This window comes from Pectinophora gossypiella, chromosome 24, assembly GCF_024362695.1.
Source record: "Pectinophora gossypiella chromosome 24, ilPecGoss1.1, whole genome shotgun sequence".
Taxonomy (NCBI): domain Eukaryota; kingdom Metazoa; phylum Arthropoda; class Insecta; order Lepidoptera; family Gelechiidae; genus Pectinophora; species Pectinophora gossypiella.
The window spans coordinates 3,863,717-3,884,790 of NC_065427.1; the positions used below are offsets into that span (position 1 = coordinate 3,863,717).

The window sequence follows — 21,074 nt, forward strand, 5'->3', positions numbered from 1 at the left end:
CCCACAATAATAATATTTTATTGCTACAGTATATTTTATTACGAAATTGGACAGTAAAAAGTGTTGTCTCATTATTTCAGTCGTTCGATTACTTTATCATAAAATGCACTTTACTTACATTGGCCAACTTAAGATTTCCCTTGTTAACTTATCAAACTTAAGACTTATATGGTGATGGTATAAATTATGAAACGCATTAATACACCGCTCGTTGAAGTAAGAGTTTGCTTAAATCATTTTTTAAGTAAGTTGCCAAATTCAGTATAATATGACACAACATAACAGAAGCTCACGTCTATATTTCCAACTGGGCTAGTCAGAGATGCATCTATCGCAAGATAACCTGTGTACGGTACCATGTCACATTAACTTTTTTGACAAATTGAACTGTAAGTCTCACTAAATGTCAAATATGTTAGTGCGCCAGAGTCCTAAAGTGGGTACATTATATTGCTCATGACTACGCATTACCGAGCTTTCTGTTAGACCAACGTGATAGGTGAATCGTATCGCCGTCTATAATGGTTGACTCAACTTTGTTTATGGAAATCGCACTTTTAACTCATCAGTGCAAGTCTGGTACCGGGAATCTAACCGGCGTTCCTCGTTTGAGAAGCAAGACACACGGAGCACAATGATGTATTTTTTTTAAAAATTTAAAGTGCAGAAAAAATACAAATTACGTAACTCAATTTAATTCGCTACTAAATGTAAATGTGAATAAAAACTAAGTTATACCTCTATGTATATTTACGATGTGACTTTTGCGTTGCGTCGCCAACGAACCACATAATGTGTTACCGCTCAAAATGTATGTATTTAAGTATGTAATATATGTATAATGTATGTATTTAAGTTCAATTTCATTTGCGATATTTTTAGATTATTTTTAAACTGTATATTTCTATATCTCGCTATAAAAACGATGTGACTGTTTGGATTAAGTAGACAAACAAACCATACGAATAATATGATTTAAAATATCTTTCATCCTTAAACGCATTATTATAAAGCTGCAATTCTCCGTTTCCGTGAATCGGATTGTTCTCAATGTCTGAACCAGAATAATAATGCCAAATAAAATGTTAAGACAACAAAAACTGAGGCGCCATAAAATGTCTCCTGAATCTGATATGATCATTCCTTTTTGGTCTGCACGAAACGTTTCCACTGTTTGAATACATACATATACAACTTGGTAGGGACGTAGTATTTTACTGTCTTTCAATAATGTCATATTTCGGTGGTTTTTTTTTTTAATAAATAATGCGCGCGTTTGACCACAATTTCACTTGTGGTAAGTGACGATGTGGCTTTGGGTGGGTCACGCCTACCAATCATATGCCTCTTCACTCTAGCCTTGAAGACTCCCAGATTATAACGAGTTGGAAAAACAGACGACGGCAGACAGTTCCAATCCTTTGCTGTTCGCATCATAAAGGAAGAGGCAAAGCGTTTAATGCGGATTGGTGGTATATCCACAAAATAACTATGTTCTGAAAATATGTAGGTAATAAATATGTAATTACTCTTCTTTGCTGAACATTTTAACTGGTCATTTTTCAGGCATGTCGTATAAACCGACAAAAAGATGTGGGCTACTCGTCTGTTATAATACAGTTCATTATATCAATTTGAGCCATTCTGTATCAAAAGGGTACTAGTTGTCTTCTGACTCTGTCCTCCCCAATTAAGGATGACGAGCTTAAGTTTGTGCATGTTTTCTTAAATCGAATTGGGAATCGAACCCAAGAGTTGTGGTATGGTAATAAAGATAGTAGTCACCACACCATAGAGCCGTTATTCATTCTTAATTACCCACTGCGGCGAAGCAAACAGTAGGGTTATGTGTTTGACCGCTATATATTTATGTCTTAAACAAATGTATGCGAATGTATCCAGAGTTTGCTTACCATGACATAAGACCACGGCTGTCTCCTGAACACTATTCGGAAGAATATCAGAGAATTTTCTTGATTATTTAAAGTAACGTAAAGGTGTGTGAAAGAGAGAGAGAGGAGTGAGCGAGAGAGAAGCGGACGGTTGTTTTTAAAGGGGAAAACGTAGAAAATTATAAAACATTTTAAATAAACTATGGTAAACAAATATAATCGTTTCTTTCATACCTCATCCCACAATTTTTCGCATTATTTATAGGTTGATTTTTCCGACTGCGGATTTTAAATTTTAACCTTAAATATTTTTTACTAGCTTTTGCCCGCGACTTCGTCCGCGTAGCGTGTTATAAAAGAGAGATCTTTGTGTGTGTGGGAGTGTATGTCAAATTTCAAGCATCTAACTTATGCAGTTTAGATTTTTTCATACGACATTTTTTCCCCGCTAACTCCCATTTTTCAAAATACAGCCATAACTAAACTTAGGTATGCATGCATGCTAGATTAAAAACATCTACTCGGTTTAGATTTTTTCATACAAATATTTTTTCCCGCTAACTCCCGTTCCCGTGGGAATTTTGCAATACCTTGTTGCAACTAAGCTTTAAGTTTACTAAGGTACCTGCATGCCAAATTTCAAACATCTAACTTGAGTGGTTTAGATTTTTCATACAAAAGGATTTCCCCGCTAATTCCCGTTCCCGTGGGATTTCCGGGAATTCCTTTTTTAGTGCACCTTTACGGTACCTAAGCTACGTCTCTTCCAAATTTCAAGTGCCTACGTTTAGCCATTTAGGCTGTGCGTTGATATGTCAGTCAGTCAGTTTCTCCTTTTATATATTTAGAAGATTAGATTAGATTAGATTTTTTTATACAAATGTTTTTTCCCGCTAACACCCGTTCCCGTAGGAATTTTGCAATATCTTGTTGCAACTAAGCTTTAAGTTTACTAAGGTACCTGCATGTCAAATTTCAAACGTCTAACTTGAGTGGTTTAGATTTTTCATACAAAAGGATTTTCCCGCTAATTCCCGTTCCCGTGGGAATTTGGATAATTCCTTTCTTAGTGCACCTCTACGGTACCTAAGGTACCTGCATGCCAAATTTCAAACGTCTAATTCGAGTGTTTTAGATTTTTCATACAAAAGGATTTTCCCGCTAATTCCCGTTCCCGTGGGAATTTCGAGAATTCCTTTCTTAGTGCACCTCTACGGTACCTAAGGTACCTGCATGCCAAATTTCAAACATCTAATTTGAGTTTTTTAGATTTTTCATACAAAAGGATTTTCCCGCTAATTCCCGTTCCCGTGGGAATTTCGATAATTCCTTTCTTAGTGCACCTCTACGGTACCTAAGGTACCTGCATGCCAAATTTCAAACGTCTAACTTGAATGGTTTAGATTTTTCATACAAAAGCATTTTCCCGCTAATTCCCGTTCCCGTGGGATTTCCGGGAATTCCTTTCTTAGTGCACCTCTACGGTACCTAAGCTATGTCTCTTCCAAATTTCAAGTGCCTACGTTTAGCCGTTTAGGCTGTGCTTTGATATGTCAGTCAGTCAGTTTCTCCTTTTATATAATTATTTAGATTACATATTTGGGTCGTTCTTCTTTTTTATCGACAATAAAAAGACATTTTCTCGATTTATCGGATTTAACATCTTTAAAATTATAACGGTAATAAATATTTTAAAACATCATATAAAGATGTGTCTGTAGAGGACTATTTAGTGGTTCTCTTTATCTTGGTAACATACTTTTCTTTGCAGGCGCATTCCAAAAAATATTGTGACAGAGTGGCCCTTTTCATCGGAGACAGCATTTCAATTTACCACTCTGTCACAGAATTTTGTGAAAAACGATCAAGCTATGTTAATAACTAATTGAGGAACCGATTAGTATTTTGCTTGTATTTTGAGTATAATAAGATAACTATATTTTTGGACAATCAAAACATGAAATAAAATTCTAAAACATAACTTATCAGAAGCAGAACGAAGGACAGATCATTGTCGATAAAAAAGAAGAACGACCCATTTAGAAGATATTTCCGTCATACATGATTTCTATGTAACTTTAACCATTAAGGCTGCTCACGCGACGGAAGCTTAAAAAATGTAGTAACTTCTCCCGTTTTCCCAAAATTTCCCTTCACTACTCTGCTCCTATTGATTGTAGCGTGATGAAAAGTATACTATAACCTGCCCAGGAGTATGAAGAATAATTGTACCAAGTTTCATTAAAATCCGTCCAGTAGTTTTTGTTTCTATAAGGAACATACAGACAGACAGACAGACAGACAGACAGACAGACAGACAAAAATTTTACTGATTGCATTTTTGGCATCAGTATCGATCACTAATCACCCCCTGATAGTTATTTTGAAAATATATTTAATGTACAGAATTGACATCTCTACAGATTTATTATAGTATAGATAGAAGATAAAACTTCCAACTAGTACCACATACTGCTCATGAGTCACTCTGACTCAATGACGGTTCATGTTAGCAGATTGAGATTGATGCTCGAGTGGGGTATGACCACGGAATGACAAATAAAACACGAGATACAGCTCAGCTCAACTCGTTAATGGAATTCAGACCTAACTCATTTTGGACGTATGACTGTAGGTGGCTAATTGTGTATCAGAAAAAGTAAAGGGAATAACGTGTTTTGTTTTTAAGATTTATTTGTAATAATTATATGTGGGAATGAAAAGGGACGTTTGGAGCGAGAAAGTATTACAGAGAGTGAGACGAAAAGGGGAAGCGGAAGCGCCTAAAACTACTGCAGCTTCTAACAACGAGGAAAAAAGCTGCAAGAAAAATGGCGGCACAGGGGCCTAGACGATATTTATTAAAAAAAAATAGCTTAGAACATTATTGTACAATTTACTTAGTAATTTTTCTGCCTAATATTAGTTCCTAGACAGTTAATCCCATGCATTCGTATTATATCCTAAATAATCAGTAACCATTAATAACCTTTTTTATAAAGCTTCTGTATAATTATACGTACTGTCTTAAAACTGTTCAAAAGTAAATTCAGAATGTCAATGGGATTCTTATTGTAAAAACGTAAGATTTAGTGTTTTTATGCAGTCGATTGACATGTTAGGCAAGTTTATTTTTGTTCCGGGTATTATTTTCTTCAAGCAATAAGTATATGTTTGAGAATGTTCCTAGGTAAGCAGTGATGGGTTGACCTAAACGACCCTTTGGTCTTTAGTCGTTTCGGAACGTAACCGGTACGGACCACTGCAAACCTCGATTTCTTACAATTTTCAATCCGAGTAAAAATTTACACCACAATGTTTTCCCTGAATTGAAACTAGCTTGGTACAACGCAACGGGTCGATACGAGTTACGGAATTAATTTTGTTTCCTCGACGTTTCGGCTGTGTTGCAGCGAATGTGGTCACTGGCTTAAAACTAGGTTGTAACTAGCTTGAGCCAAAAATACCCCAAGCTATGTTGTATATAATACAGCTTGTATATGTCAGTACCCCTTGTACACGGTGATGCCAATTTCCTACGAAAGCTGCCCGCGCCCCGTCAAAAACATAATTGGCGTGCCCTTCACAGGCGCAGTGTGGGGTGTGCACTGCTGGATGTGGCTTCTGATCGGGTAACGAATTTTAATAATACACATAAACACACGCACATAATACCTAAAGGAATGGGCAGTCTCAAGTGATCAGAAGAAACTTACAGCCAATGAATGATACGTCGTTTTTTGATAGAATATATACGGCGCGAAAGCTAAGCGGAAGGCAAGAGGGAAACCACTGCTCTATTTTTCACTAAAATGTAATATGGAGAATGCGACAAGAGCGTGGGTCTTAAATTAGTGATGATGACATACTGTCACGAGTACTAATATGTATACACTATGATACCATGTCACATTAACTTTTTTGACAAATTAAACCGTAAGTCTAATTACTTGTCAAGTATGATAGTGCGAGAGGGTTCTAAAGTGGGTACATAAACTCACGCCGTGGTAAGTAGAAGCTATGGAATTCCATTTGCTTCGATCCTGACACACTCCTCTATTTCCCTAACATGCGTGCCACGTGATTTTGTTCGTATTTTGACAGAACGACTTGACTTATTTGGGTTCCCATATTAGCACCAATCGACAAAACGATATAATTATATCATCAGAATCGATAAAATGACCGTGACAAAATTTTGTCGCGTTGCGCATGTGCCCTACTGGTTGCGCAAGCAATTATTATTTATTTCTTGTTCCCGAATTTATGGCCAAACCATGGTGTTCTAGCATCATAAGGACCCTTAACACGAAATTAAATCCGAATCCTACATCGAATCATAAATAAAATACATTTCAAAATTCCCAATACATTTTCACAAAATCTTTCTTCCACTCTTCCTAAACCCTTGTACACACACATCAGCATAGCAGCCTCCGGGGTCATTGACCTCCTCCCTAGGGGGTGCCTCCCGATATTTGCCGATTTGAATATTCCAGCCCTCCTGAAATGCCGGATTAGATTTTCTTGGAAACGATTCCAATTCGGCATTTGGTTTTGCTGTAAGGATTTATATTGGACAATTCCTTTCTTCGCGTGCAGAAATGTATTGAAATCACGGTAATAATATTACATTATATTTTTGGAGAATATCGCCAAGTATATTATATCCTGATATGTTGTGTCTCGTTGATTAGTTTTGTATACTTCTGACGCCATAGCAATTGTTTTAGACGAGTTATTTGTAATTTCGGACAATCAGGTGTTTCAATATCCTTATCAATCAAAGGACAGTCTTTCGCTTCTGACTACCCCAATTGGGTATATGATCGTGAGCTTATGTAATGTGTTATATTATGTTAAATAAAATACACTTTCATATTTTTTACAACATTTCATATACATAACAATAATTCACAAGATTAAACTACCGCCATTTTGAAACAAATGATTCAAAGATTCCATTTCTATGAATTTAAAACTCCATTTGATTCATCTTACCTCACCCTTCCGCAATTTGCAACTATCTGGAATCGTAGACTACCCTCGGTTCGGTGATCATTTCTTACCCATTTCCGGCGGTGCGCCTTCGAGCCGGATGCCGTCGCCGGAAGCTCATAACGAGGGTAAGCTCCGCTAATGCCGTGTACATAGTATTATAGCTCAGTGTTGCCAGTAATGGGAATCGGATTATTGTATTATGCCTTTTTACTGGATCGCAAAGGGAAAGGAAAAACGTGATACTTGTACATTTTGGGTCTACTAATGTACATTAGAACCTTACAATAGGGTAGTTTCTAAGTAATCAAATCAGTTACTTTTCACTAAACGTCAAAACACGAAATTAAATTACTATTGAATTTGTTTGAAAAGCAACCTGTGACGTTATGTCGTCACATACGTACATATCATTTTTAGATATGTCTTTATTTAGTAATCAGAATTTCTTAGTTAATAAACTACCCAATTTATCATCATCATCAGCCCATTAACGTCCCCACTGCTGGGGCACGGGCCTTCCCTATGGATGGATAGGGAGATCGGGCCTTAAACCACCAATTTATAAATACGGTTATATTTCTTCTCGTATGGGTTGTAAGATCAATGACCAACCTCATCAACCCTGGTATCAATGTTACTATTGAGCCGCCAAAGGCCCCTGATATGGCTCAACTAACGACTACATACTTAAGTAAATATTTTTAGTCATTACTCAGGACCAACTGCTTAACGTGCCCTCTGAAGCATTAAATCATGTTATTTTTAGGATAGTCGGCGATTGCAATGTCCTGACCAAAAGAAGGACAGAATGTTTTTTGTTAAACGTGTACCCGCTGGGAATCGAACCCAGGCTCTCCGAATCATGAGTCTAATACGCAACCGCTGCAGCACGGAAGCCGTTAACGTTATAACACTAGATTGTTTGTTAAATGTTCTAAAACTAACATAATCTAGTGAGAAAACAATACAGTTTGACACACAAAACTTCCCAACGACAAGTTTAGACTTCAAAAAGACAAAAGTGTCGATCGTGCATCGGAAACTGGACTAAACTCCCAAGGTCGCCCCCCTCCCCTCACCACGTGTTTTCACCCCTACACATGGTTGCCATGGCAACGCAGCATCTCCACGCCCACTACCCCGGTCTCAAGATACACCCCGCCTCGAAGGGGGTACGGTGCCCTGGTGTGCGTGTGTCGGTGATTCCATTTATAACAGAATACTGGATGCAGAGGGATTTGATTGGTGTTGGGAAAAATGCATATCCAAGCTTCGATTTAAGAGCTAGAGAGATACATTCCATTGTTACAATTATTGTACGAACGACCGGTTTTAGTAGACTTAAAATATCGCTTAGAATGTTATAGCATCTTTGTTAAGGATGTAAAATAATAATGAGGCTAGCTTTTTGCCCCTTTTCATGCTGTATTTATTCCCAGAATGAAAAACTGCTCCCAGCTAATTGGTGTTGCAATACGAATAAAAAATACTTTAAGTCTTTGAACATAAAGAAAAACATGAAGGGTGTGACATAATATTGAAGTATCCTTTAGTAAATGCTTTCCCTAACCTCTTGTAAATCGTATCACAAGGCAATAAGGACCAAAATGTGTCACAGGCCTGTTATTGTACAATTCAGTTGACTAGCTATAACATAGTTAGCAAAGCCTCATACAAACCGGCCGCTCGTTAACAAACCCATTCAATTTTGAAGTATTAGTCGATTGAGGCAACATTTCTCGCGTCCTCTCATCACGAGATCCAATTAGCGACTGACGCGAACTCGAGAGCAGATGACGTCACCGCGCTTTCATGCGGTCTCAATAACTACCCTCTCACCTTCAATAGCCAGCCTCTCCACCTGGCCTTCATTAGTCACAAGTACACGCAAAAACCTGAAAAGACGCCGTACTAATTTAGAAAAAAATACAAAGTTTTAACGAGAAAAGTTGGGCTAATAACTAGCGGACTTGAAACTACCGACTACCCACAATGTAATTGCGATTTAATTTTTTAAATGATGACGGGCTGTCAGTTGAACAAAGCGGTCGCGAGTGGCTTTTGTTTCTGGCCGCGCCATAGACAAATCTTATTATGGAAATATTTTCAAATTAAGAACGCGCTCCCGCATTATGCGTCTCACTGTCATCATTGTCTATGCGTTCTTTTTGTTCGTGCTCGCATGTCGAGCTTTTTCGACCACCGTTTCGGTTATTCTCGTTTTGTTTTTTTAGCCGTCTCGAGTGTGAATGGAGGGCTTTGTTTGTGCGTGTTTTATTATTAATTAGTGGGCCTTCTTTTGTTCGTGGTAATTATTGTCTTAATAAGCAGTTCCTGCTCTTCAAATATGGATGGAGCGATGAAGGAATTGTCAGCCCTTTTCGTTTTTAAATGGTTCGAAATTACGATGTGTTTCTAGAACAGGTTTTCGGTCAATGCTGCATACTTTAACGTTGAATGGTAGTCATTTATTTATAATACTTACAGTCTAAAATATATGAAGAAGGGAAAAATTGATAAAGCACATAGCATCATTAAAAGGCTAGATAGAGGACATAAAACTAAGAGTACCACCATATTAAATGAAGCCGGACAGATAGAAATAGACAACAAAACCATAGTCGAACGCTGGAAGAGGTATATGGAAAAACTATATGAAGGGGCAGGACTGCAAGAGGAAGATATTGAGAAAGAAAGTGAAGTAGAGCAAGATAAGTTAGGACCAACGATATTAAGAAAGGAATTTGACGAAGCTATAAAAAGTATACAGAACGGAAAAGCAGCAGGAGTAGATGGTATCTATATTGAGCTCATAAAATACGTCGTATGCCCACCAATACTTGACGAATTGTTCGAAATTACACAACTTATGTATAAAGAAGGGAAGGTGCCAAAAGACTTTAAAGTGAGCAAAACGGTAACATTACCTAAAAAACAGAACACCCTCAAATGTGAGGAGCACAGAACACTGAGTCTTATTTCTCAGGCCGCCAAGATACTTTTGAAGATAATACAGAATAGACTAAGACCTAAAGCAGAAGAAGTGGTAGGAGACGACCAATATGGGTTCAGACAACAAAAAGGTACAAGAGAGGGTATACTAGCGTTGCGGATGATAATTGATAGAAGAATGGATTTAGGGTTAGACACACATATAGCATTCATAGATTTAGAGAAAGCATTCGACAAGGTGGACTGGAAATTGATGATGAAGGCACTTATGGACATTGGAGTGGATTACAGAGACCGGAAAATAATAATGGAATTATATAGAGAACAAGAAGCAGTGATTGAGATTAGAGAAGAAAAGGGAATAGCAAGAATACGACAAGGAGTTAGACAGGGTTGTCCCCTTTCACCGTTGATATTCAACATATTCATAGAGTGCGCCATTAAAGAAATCAAGGAAAGTTCGGAAGGGGGGGTTAAAATCAATGGGGAAAACATCAAATTTGTAAGATTCGCAGATGACATTGCTGCATTCGCAGAAAATGAAATAGCATTAGAAAATCTGATAACAACCATGGACATTGTAATCAAAAAAAATCAGTTAAAGATAAACGCGAGCAAAACTAAAATAATGACAACATCCAAACATCCAGCAAACTATAGACCTGTTAAACTGAATGACAACATATTAGAAAGAGTTGATAGTTTCAAATATCTTGGAAGTATAATAAATAGTGACTCTAGATGCACACAAGACATAATAGCCAGAATTGCAATAGCCAAACAAGCATTTAACAGGAAAAAATACATTTTGAAAACCAAAAACATATCATTAAAAATAAGGAAACGGTTTATTAAATCATATATTTGGAGCATTGCACTCTATGGAAGTGAAACGTGGACTATGACACAGAGAGACAGAGAGAGATTGGAAGCGTTTGAGATGTGGTGTTGGCGAAGGATGGAGGGTATAAGCTGGACTGAAATGGTGTCAAATGAAAAAGTGCTGGAAAGAGTTGAAGAAAAGAGAACCATATTGAAGACTATAGAGAACCGGAGAGGAAATATGATTGGCCACCTGATACGACACGATTCATTTATAACAAACATTATAGAAGGAAAAATTGAAGGGAAGAGAGGAAGGGGTAGACCTAGGATAACATTTATGAAACAAATAAAAGAGAAGGTGCAGGTCGTGTCGTATCGGGAGGTGAAGGTTTTGGCGGGAAGAAGAGAGGAATGGCGGTTACTCCACCGACAAGAGCGCAGCTCTTAAATAGAGAGAGAGACAGTCTAAAATAATTTGATCTTGTATGTTGTAACCAGAGAGATAGTTATATAACTTGGTTTTTAGTTCACGACAGTAAGAGTAGCTAATTATCGGTGCTACAAGTAAATTTCGAAAAATAAAAACAGTAAAAGCAGCTGAGCTAAATGTAAATCTTAGTCAATTTGATAATTTATATCTAAGTTAAGTACTAGGTAAGATGTTTTTCTATTCTTTTTTTTGTTCGCCTTTGTGTCCCACTTCTGACCAAGCCTAAATTTTCCATGCGTCTATAGACCTGAATGTCGTCCCGTCGCATTATACGAAAAAACACACTACGTCATAATTACCCACCCAAAACTCACGTTTCCTCCCAACCTATTCATGAAAACGCTCATTAACAAAACCTGCGCTAAGCACATTATTATAATTAAGAAAAAAACCGTCTACGTGTCAGCCAGTGTCGTTTATTTCGCATAATAAAGTGCTGAAAAGAAGTCCCCGTTTAATTAGAGGTGAGACACTTGGGAAGTGCGACGCTCTGAATGGCCCTTGTTGGGCGCCATTTTGCATAATTGGGCGACGGGGGTAGAACGAAATTTATACGGTGCCGCCAATTTACTTGCTAATGACGCGTCTTCACTAGTTGGGTTTTGTGCTGTCTTATTTTGAGGGTGCATTCGCTGAAAGGGCTGTATTGAAGAGATTTTGAGCCGGGAATTTCGGTTTCGAAAGAATTTTAGGAAGTTTTATACTAGTATATTAATGGTGCTAATTCCGGTACACACAATCTAAGTTTATTTTAAGTTATACTACTGTATAATTCTATTTAATATCCTCTAGTCCTCGTTGACAATTACTTCCGCACAATATCTCAGGAAGAGGAAATGACTGAAATCCAGCGCTGGATGGCGCCATAACATGGCTCCATGGCAGCACAAGCTGAGCCATTTCCTTTTGCCCGTATTCGCAATATTCATAATTAAGTACTTAGTTTATATAGCAAATGTAAATTGTTACTGGCAATAAATTTATTTTATTCTTATTATAATACCTGTCATTTTCTTATCCGCCGAAAAGGAAAGGTACAGGTAACCGACAGGCCTAAATTTTGTAACGCGTCATTTTGAGGCAGAAATTTAAAAATCCTTCCAAATTTTATATTGGCGAATAACACAACAGTATTAAGTGGAGAACACACGTCAAACGGATTGCATAATATGAGCAAGATGCCTATTTTATTCGGCCGGGTTATTGTTTCGTTCTAAAATTAACAGTTATTAATCATCCGTCCCTTTCTTTTTCGGCGGATAAGAAAATTACAGGTATAACTTAAAATTACGAGATGTCTGCAGGAATCGGGGCCAATGTCTCACTGAATCATATATCCAACATTTTCAAAAGCTCTTCGGATTGTTTAAAAATAATACAATTTTATCTTTCTAAGAATGTACTTAGGTACTTTAAAGCAGAAATAACAGTTCACTTTTTGTAATAACAAAACCTGCCCTGACACTAGGGTTGATGGGGTTGGTAATCCACCTCAAAACCCACACGATAGAAGCAGAATTTTTATAATTTTACAACCTATTAATCATCACTTCTCCTTGTTGCAGACGGGTAAGATGGGCCTTCCGGCCGGCGGAGGGCTGTCCCTCTTCTGTCCTGGAGGCGACCTCGGCCAGCCCCCGCCCGCGCACATGGGCATACCTCCTCCGTACCAGCTAGATTCTAAGTTGGGTAAGTACAATTTAAATATTGTATTTTTTACGTAACACATGACATGGCCAGACCTAGACGGTCTTGTTTGTTGTATGCCCAGCGAACTATTAAGACGCAGGTTGATTGATAGCGATTATTATTATTATTTTAAAATAGTTAGGTTGAAAGGGTTAATCTTTAAACACTAAACGACGTAGACGGTGAAAGTAAGTCTACTTACTTACTTGTTTCCTACGTTTTAGCGCGCGAGTTAGTTGAATATTATTTTTTTAGTTATATATTCCGTATATTTTTTGTCTTGTGTAAATGTAATGTACCTATCTTTTCTGTGGCGTTTTATTTGTGAAATATAGTATTAACATAACATAAAAAATACTTTATTGCACAAACAGGGAATTAAAAAATACAAAACAAAAGATAAATAGAATTAGTACAATAGGCGGCCTTATTGCTAAGTAGTAAAAAAAAACTTACCGGGAAGTCCTATCCACGAACAACTGTTAAGTATGTACTTTCAGAAATAAATGACTTTTTACTTTTACTTACTTTTACTTTTTAAGTAGCAATCTCTTCCAGGCAACCTTTATAGGAGATATTTAATATTATATAAAATATAATTCTTGTATTATTGTCAAGTGATAGCTTGATTTTAAATTTTCACTTAAAAATACTTAAATTAACTTTAAGTGATAGCATATTTATATCGCGGATGACTATAAGTGCGAACTAGTGATGTGACGACTAAATCTTACCAACCTTGTTTCAGCAGCGGGTCTGGCGCGGACGCCGATGTACCCCTACCCTGGGGGCACCTTCCCCTACCCCATGCTCAGTCCGGAGATGTCGCAAGTTGCAGCCTCGTGGTGAGTTATCATCCTATATTTATTAGAAGAACGTCTAGGGCAGGTCCTAGACAGGTCGCGACTTTTTTCATGCAGCTTTTCCCCGGCTACAGGTTACGAGAAGCTGCAGTAGTTTCAAGCGGATTAGACGTTCAAGAAAAAATATATTTATGTAATAATTCGCGATTCAAAGTGTTAACTATGTTGCCTAATGTATGAAGATATTGAGTTTGAGTTTAAGCAACTACATCCAATCTACGTCGGGCTCCTTTATATGGTAAAGCAGATACTTTTACTTCAAAATCGGCGACCCTGTCAGCAGTTTCATTTTTGAATGGGATTATAAATACTCAACACTCAATTCGTCGCTCACGTCACAAAATGACGTATCTCAAATTTTTATATTGTCAATAAAAAAAATAAAAATAAAAAAAAATAATTTTATTTCAGACAGATGCCCATATTTGTTAGTATTACAAAAACTTAAAAACTATGTTAGTAGTGACAAAACAAAATTTAATTTAAATATTTGCCAGGCCCGCCTGATGCACTAGGCACATGCATATGTGCATGTACCCAGTGCATCATAAGCGGACAATCTGGCTTATCGCTAATTACCTTCAGGATGGTGTTAGCGCAATAAGACACCAATTATTTTAGCCAAACATTGCAGATACGTCAGTTTGCAAAGCCAGTCACGAATTATTTATTGCGTTCCATGTAGTACAATGAGGTGTAAATACGTGATAGTCTTGTTCAGAGAACGCATGACTTACATCGTAGCGTCCTTGCTTCGAATCCTGGTCGGGCTCTACACCACTGAAATCATGTTTGGATCATAGGTAATTGACCACGTAGTTTCCAGGATTTATACCCGGTTTATGGCAATAAGCTCGTCTCCTTTTACATGCGACTTAAATATATCGGCGAGAAGTGCGTGTAGGGATATTATATACTAAACACCTCTGCCCTATCCCTTCGGAGATAAGGGCGTGATGCTATGTTTATGCTATGCTACGTCTTGCATGGCAGCAGAGTCGACATACAGGGTGTTAGAGACATCGTAACGAATACTCAGGGGGATGACTCAGACCATGATTCTGAGTTGATATCAAGTGGATTTTCCGTCTCAAATTCATAACTTCTTTTGTGTTCTTTTTAAATTATTTTGCGACGGAAAATTCCACTCAACCGAATCAAAACGACGGGGACGGGGTGAATCAACTCAGAATCATGGTCTGAATCATCCCTCAAAGTTTTCGTTACGATGTCACTAACACCCTGTATATATGAAATACGTAGGAACTTATTTGAACAGCAATATACTATTGTTTGTACAGGCATACCCCGAGCATGTACCCCATATCTTCGGCGGCCAGCGGGTTCCGGAGTCCGTACCCCACCTCGCTGCCCATCACTAGTTCTAGTCTATCGAGGTATGTTACTTACAATGCAATTATTGGTCCAAGAGTCTAAAAAGGTTACATTGTTGTTGTTAATTAAAAAAATGATCACGGAATTTGACATCTGCCCGTATAAAAGTAAAAGCACAATCAACAAATATTTATTTTATTTTCTAATATCAAATAGCAATATCGCTTTTTTAGATGAATTGATTCAATCAATGTGAACTTTTTAACTACCCTGATTCCAGTAAACACCATTTATTTATATTTTAAGTTATAAATGTAATTTTCTTATCCGCCAAAAAAGATTCATCGTGCAATAGAATTTGAATTCAGAACGAATTACTAATAATTGTCACGCGGAATTTAAAACAAACAATTAAATATAATAAGTTCTGAATTCAAATTCTGTCACACGATGAATCTATTTGATTATTTACGTTGCAGATTTATAACTATTTACCCACATTACCCACATTGGTTTATTAACTAATAGTGACGTAACATAGCATCAAGTAACTGTGACATAAGCATTTATATCAATGTCTTTGAATCACAGTAATTTGGCTTTCTCTCACTGTAAATAAGTTATAAATCTTTTGAAATTCAGTTTAAAGCTTTAAATCTTGATTCGATTGTATTGTTTGAATATGTCCCTTTATCTACGAGTATACCTATTATTGATTATGTAATTAAGTTAATTAAAATATTGGTGCTAATTCCTGTAGAGACCATTTAATTTTAAGTTACCTATAGCTGTCGTTTTCTTATCCGCTGAAAAGGAAAGTGACAAAAAAATATGGAACACACAATTTTAGGCACAATTCTAAACCAACCCTCTAATTGGCCTTGGCCAATAATCCGACAGAATTAAGTTGACAGCACACGTCAAACGGGTTGCTTATCAGCGAGATACCAATTTTATTTGCTCGGGCTATTCATTCATTCATTTTAAAATTGACAGCTGTCAATCATCCATCTCTTTCCTTTTTGGCGGATAGAAAAAAGACAGGTATAAATTAATTAATTTTATGGTGTTTACGGGAATTAACATTATTGTTCTCTCAAATCAAATCTATGCTTTGAATATTAACGTTCGATACAGATTCTAACAACCTTAAAGCATGTATGATGGTGTTCGTAGTGAGTTATACCGGTTCTCCCCGACGCTGGGCGGAGGCCTAGGGCTCGGCCTCGGGCCAGCGCTGGTGCCCCCGCCGCCGTCTAAGGCGGACCTCGAGTCACACCACTCGCGGTATGCGAGGTAAGTTGTTTATTTAAGGTTATAATCTCACGACTGTAACCTAATTGGGGTAGTCAGAGAAGATTGTACCACACCACACTTCACCAAGCTTTGTCATAGACCAACGTGATATGTGGTCAGCTGTATCGCCGTCTGTAACGGTCGAGCAAACTGTGTTAGTGAAAACTGCACTTGAGATAAATTAATAACTCATTAGTGCACTTTACCTAGTTGAAAATTACTCAGAATAAAGTCTGTAATATTTTAAACAAAACTCATAAATATTTGTTCAAAAACTTCCCATTCCATCCATTCCATTTTCCATTGCTCTTTTGACAACATTATTAATGACCGAATTCCTGGAGGTGGAGGCCTGGAGACCTATAACTCAGGGTATCCTAGTTTAGGCTCCAGCCTCTACAAATATGATTAATGTTCATGTTATAAACTTATTGTAAATTTGCATAAGATCAATGTTATTTGTAGAGGAAATAAATATTTTACTTACCTTTTTACTTACTTACTTTTTTTATTCCAAACACTAATCGCATGAAATAAAACTGTCACAGCCAAACGTCTGTATTCCAACCCTTATATCATGCTTAAACTGTTCAGATATTATAATAACAGGCTTTTAAACGATGCGATATTGAGCACGCGAACTCTTTGTACAGTCACACCCTTCGTATCAAATGATAGTATCGGACCAACCCCATACTAATAGAGATCGCTGATAACGTCCAACGCATGTTTTTGATACCGTTGTACTTCAAAAAATATAGGTTATTGAATCCGTCGAGGATTTTAGGTACCGGACTTGCACCAATGAGTTGGTACGGCTATATCCTGAGACGCGAAGACGACCACTCCGTTAAGAAGGCCTTAAACAGGGATTCCCTTAAAATGCATAAATGGTTTTGTCATAATTTGAATTATCATAATCCATTTCGCATAACGTTTTTAAGCATAATAAGTAGTACTTTCCCATAATAACATCTAAGAATACTGGTTTTTTGGTATAACTTATTTTTGGACTAATATTTGTTGGTATAAATTTGATTCGCATATTAAATAGGTATCCATAATTCTTTTTTAGAATAATAGTGTTTTGTCATAATTTGTACAAGGCATAACAGTAGGTTTGGGTGCGGCGGGGGTGGCCCAAGGGCCGCCGCCAACATGTTATCTTACACACGAAAAGTATGCTGAATGATGACCAACAGCATGAAATAGAGTCAAAAAATATAAAAAGTCACAATCATGAACCAAATGCAGCCAAGGAAAAAGTAAGTTTCGGAAATGTTCAAAGTTGTGCCAAAACTTTTCTTATTCTGAGTAAAGTTTTCATGCTTATAATAATTATGCTTATATATCATTATTGTCATTAAATATTATGCTTATAGTAGTTATGAGTTTCAAAATTATGCTTAAAAAGTTATGACAAATTAATACTATGCGTAAAAATAGAGAACCCCTTAAACATACCTGTTCGACCGCGTGGAAGAGGCCGACCGCCTTCTACCTGGTGGTCAAATATGCAGAAAGAGTTTCTATTGGAAACTCTTGAGTACAGAGACAAGCCACAACAGAGTTCTCTGGCGCAGACGTGTAAGGAGACCCGACTCCAGCTGAACTGGGAACAGGGGTGGACAAAGAAGAAGATTTGCACCAATGAGTTATTAATTTATCTTAAGTGCAGTTTTCACTATCACAGTTGGCTCGACCATTACAGACGGCTATACGGCTCACCACCTAACACGTTGGTCTAACGGAAAGCTTGGTGAGTGTGGGTACTTAGTTCATCTTGCGATGAACGTACATCTGACTACCCCAATCGGGATATAGTGAACTTATTTTGAGTATTTTGGGAATGTGTTTTCAGTTCAAAGAAGAGTTTATGGAAATGATATATTATTAGCTAGTGTCCTTTAGAAGTATAGAATTTATATATAAAAACGCAAAGAAAATCATGAATTTCGCGACGGAAAATTCCACTTGTAAAACTCGGAACTAATCTGAATCATCCCCCTCAGTATTCGTTACGTCACTAACATTCTGTATAGTAAAAGTAAAGTAAGCCATGCAAAGCGATACACAATAGTTAGCGATATGTATCGCTGTTCAACCCCTAAGTTAATAGATGGTCGATAAGCGATGAAGGGTGTTCGCCAGATGTGTTTAAAATCCTGTTTCGCTGATTATTATTTCAAAGTGCTAATTTGTAAATTGATTTTACGATCCGATTGTATGAAACGGTTGTATTATAAAAGTTTAATATTTCGTATACCCTTCGCGGTCTAGTGGTTAGAGCGTTAGGCTCACGACTGGAGGTCCGGGTTCGATTCCCGATGGGGACATTGTCGAAATCACTTTGTGAGACTGTCCTTTGTTTGGTAAGGACTTTTCAGGCTTGAATCTCCAGATTGTCTGAAAAAGTAAGATGATTCCGTGCTTCAGAGGGCACATTAAGCCGTTGGTCCCGGCTATAAGCCGTAAAAAATACCTCCACCAACCCGCATTGGAGCACTAGAAACATAATTTAACTGTAATATAACATTTTTCAACTAGCCATCTATGACGAACCATTCGGTGACAAACATGTGATTAACTAATAATGGTCCATTATGATGGAATGATCCATCATGACTAAAATCGTATGTACTGTAACCTTCACCCATCCCTCTCAAAAGTTAGCTATCTTGTCATCATCATCAATTTAAGAGGCACGCTCTTGTCGGTGTAGCATTTTCCATCCCAGTCTATCAAAAGCCAATTCCTTGACTACCCTATACGACACGACGTTAACCTTTTCTTTAATCTTTTCCATGTAAGCTCTACCACCCATACTCATGTTTGCTCTGGCTATCTTGTATCTACCTTAAAAGCAAAAGCCAAAATTCCAATTAACACTTTCAAGGGCAGAACGTCTAATGACGTTCCGATGCCATGGTGTCTATCTATTATGAACCATCAATCCAACCTCATCTCATCTGCCCGTGAAAGGGTTAAATACAAATCACAAAATAAAAACAAATAGTCGTTCACACGTAATAAAATCATCCAACATATTATCAACAGCATTCCTTGGTAATGTGATCAAAAACAGTTGCATGTATAAAAGAAATTTGTAATCTTGCACCTTTCGTCGCTGGCTGGTTTTCAATGACGCCGGTTACACATAATCACTATGCTTACATAAGGGTCGGGTGGTATTTACAGCGGTTAATGTAGCGGGAGGTGGCCTGTTGCTGTGGCATTGATATCGCGTTGGACGAGACATTTATCGCGGACTTTGACCCATAGAAGCTAATCGATTTTAAGTTAATATTCAACGTTTACAAATGCTTTACAAATGTCCAACTTTTTCTATCGGGTTGTGATGTAGATGACCAACCTCATCAACCAAACAAATAAATATTATGCCCATTAAAAGCAGCCGCGCTAGCCCAGTTGGTAGAACGCTTGCCTCGCACTTTGAGATCACAAGTTCAAAGAAGCCTAAACCAATGATTGTCGTATTTGTTTTCGAATTCGTGTTTGGATCATAAATTATTATCTCGTGATCAGCAGTGAACGAAAATATAGTAAGAAAACTCACATTCCCGAGTAATGCATTTTCGGAAGTATGTGACCTTACCTGTGTTAAGATGGTTTTCCCTTCGCCGGTTGGAAGGTCAGACAGGCAGTCGCTTCTGTAAAAAACCGGACCTGTCAAATCCGTCTCTGTCCATGTCTAACCGTGTCTGTGTGTGTGGGTGTATTTAATATTATGTTATTTTATTATTACGTTACGACGTATTATCCGCTTTCCCGCTGTCAAAGCGACCACACGTCTCAGCATATATGTCCAGGTACAATCATGTAAACAGTATGGTGGAGAAATTTAATTAGGATGATATATGAGCCGCCCCGGGTTAACGGGCCACAGTGACGTGTGTACTGCCCGCAGAACAAGTGGCTTGCCGAGATTCGGCAAAGATGGCGGTGATACGCATGGTTCAATTGTTACTTGACAGTTGTAACAATAAAATATAAAATACGTCGAATGTGATAGTTTGTCATTTAACGATAATTATCCAATAGATTTTTTTTATTCAAATCTTTTTTAAATACTATTTATTTTTTACAAAATAAGAATGCGTTTTTTTATCTGTGTATTACAATACCCGAAACACGGGCGGCCATGATTGAGCTTCATGTGACGTCACATTGTACAAAATAAAAACTGTATGTCAGAGGTATAAAATCGAGAGTTTAAAATATGTAGATTTCCTCTTAATTTTTAAACCTTTTATTAATTGTTATTTTAGTTTACTATTTACTCTACAGTTACCTCAAGTTTGATGGTCATATATTATGTATTAGGTATTATAGAGCTATTTAAGTTTAAAAAATAGAGCGCGATAAAAATATTAGATATATTTTATTGAACACAACACAAGATACAGGGCAAACTTCAAAGAAAGGAACAACAACCTTATTGCTCATGCAGCAATTTCTTCAATCTTTCCTACCTGGTTGATGTAAAAAACATTAAAGCATTTGCTTAAAAGATAAGTACTGCAAAGCCATAGGATTTAAAAAGATATTCACTAATCATAAAAGCATGTTTGGTAATCGATTAATTTCTCCAAATTAAGTAAACCGTTTCAAATGGGTCGTGTACTAGGTTCAAGATAAATTATTAAATTCTGATTACTAAATAAAGACAGATCTAAAACTAACGAAAAACATTTTCTCTTTAACTTATTT

At 37.2% G+C, this 21,074-nt stretch overlaps 1 protein-coding gene across 9 annotated transcripts in view; it reads left to right on the plus strand.

Moving 5' to 3' along the window:
- The window catches only part of LOC126377867 (protein pangolin, isoforms A/H/I/S), a 192,960-nt gene that overhangs the window by 152,743 nt on the left and 19,143 nt on the right, over positions 1–21,074 (plus strand). For 5 of the 9 annotated variants that reach the window (XM_050025891.1, XM_050025890.1, XM_050025885.1 and 2 more), the window contains 4 exons: positions 12,726–12,849; positions 13,598–13,694; positions 15,014–15,109; positions 16,203–16,343. In XM_050025891.1, the coding sequence (XP_049881848.1) occupies positions 12,726–12,849; positions 13,598–13,694; positions 15,014–15,109; positions 16,203–16,343 (458 nt within the window). The remainder of the gene's footprint in view (positions 1–12,725; positions 12,850–13,597; positions 13,695–15,013; positions 15,110–16,202; positions 16,344–21,074) is intronic. The other 4 variants (XM_050025892.1, XM_050025884.1, XM_050025886.1 and 1 more) reach the window with 2 other exon arrangements.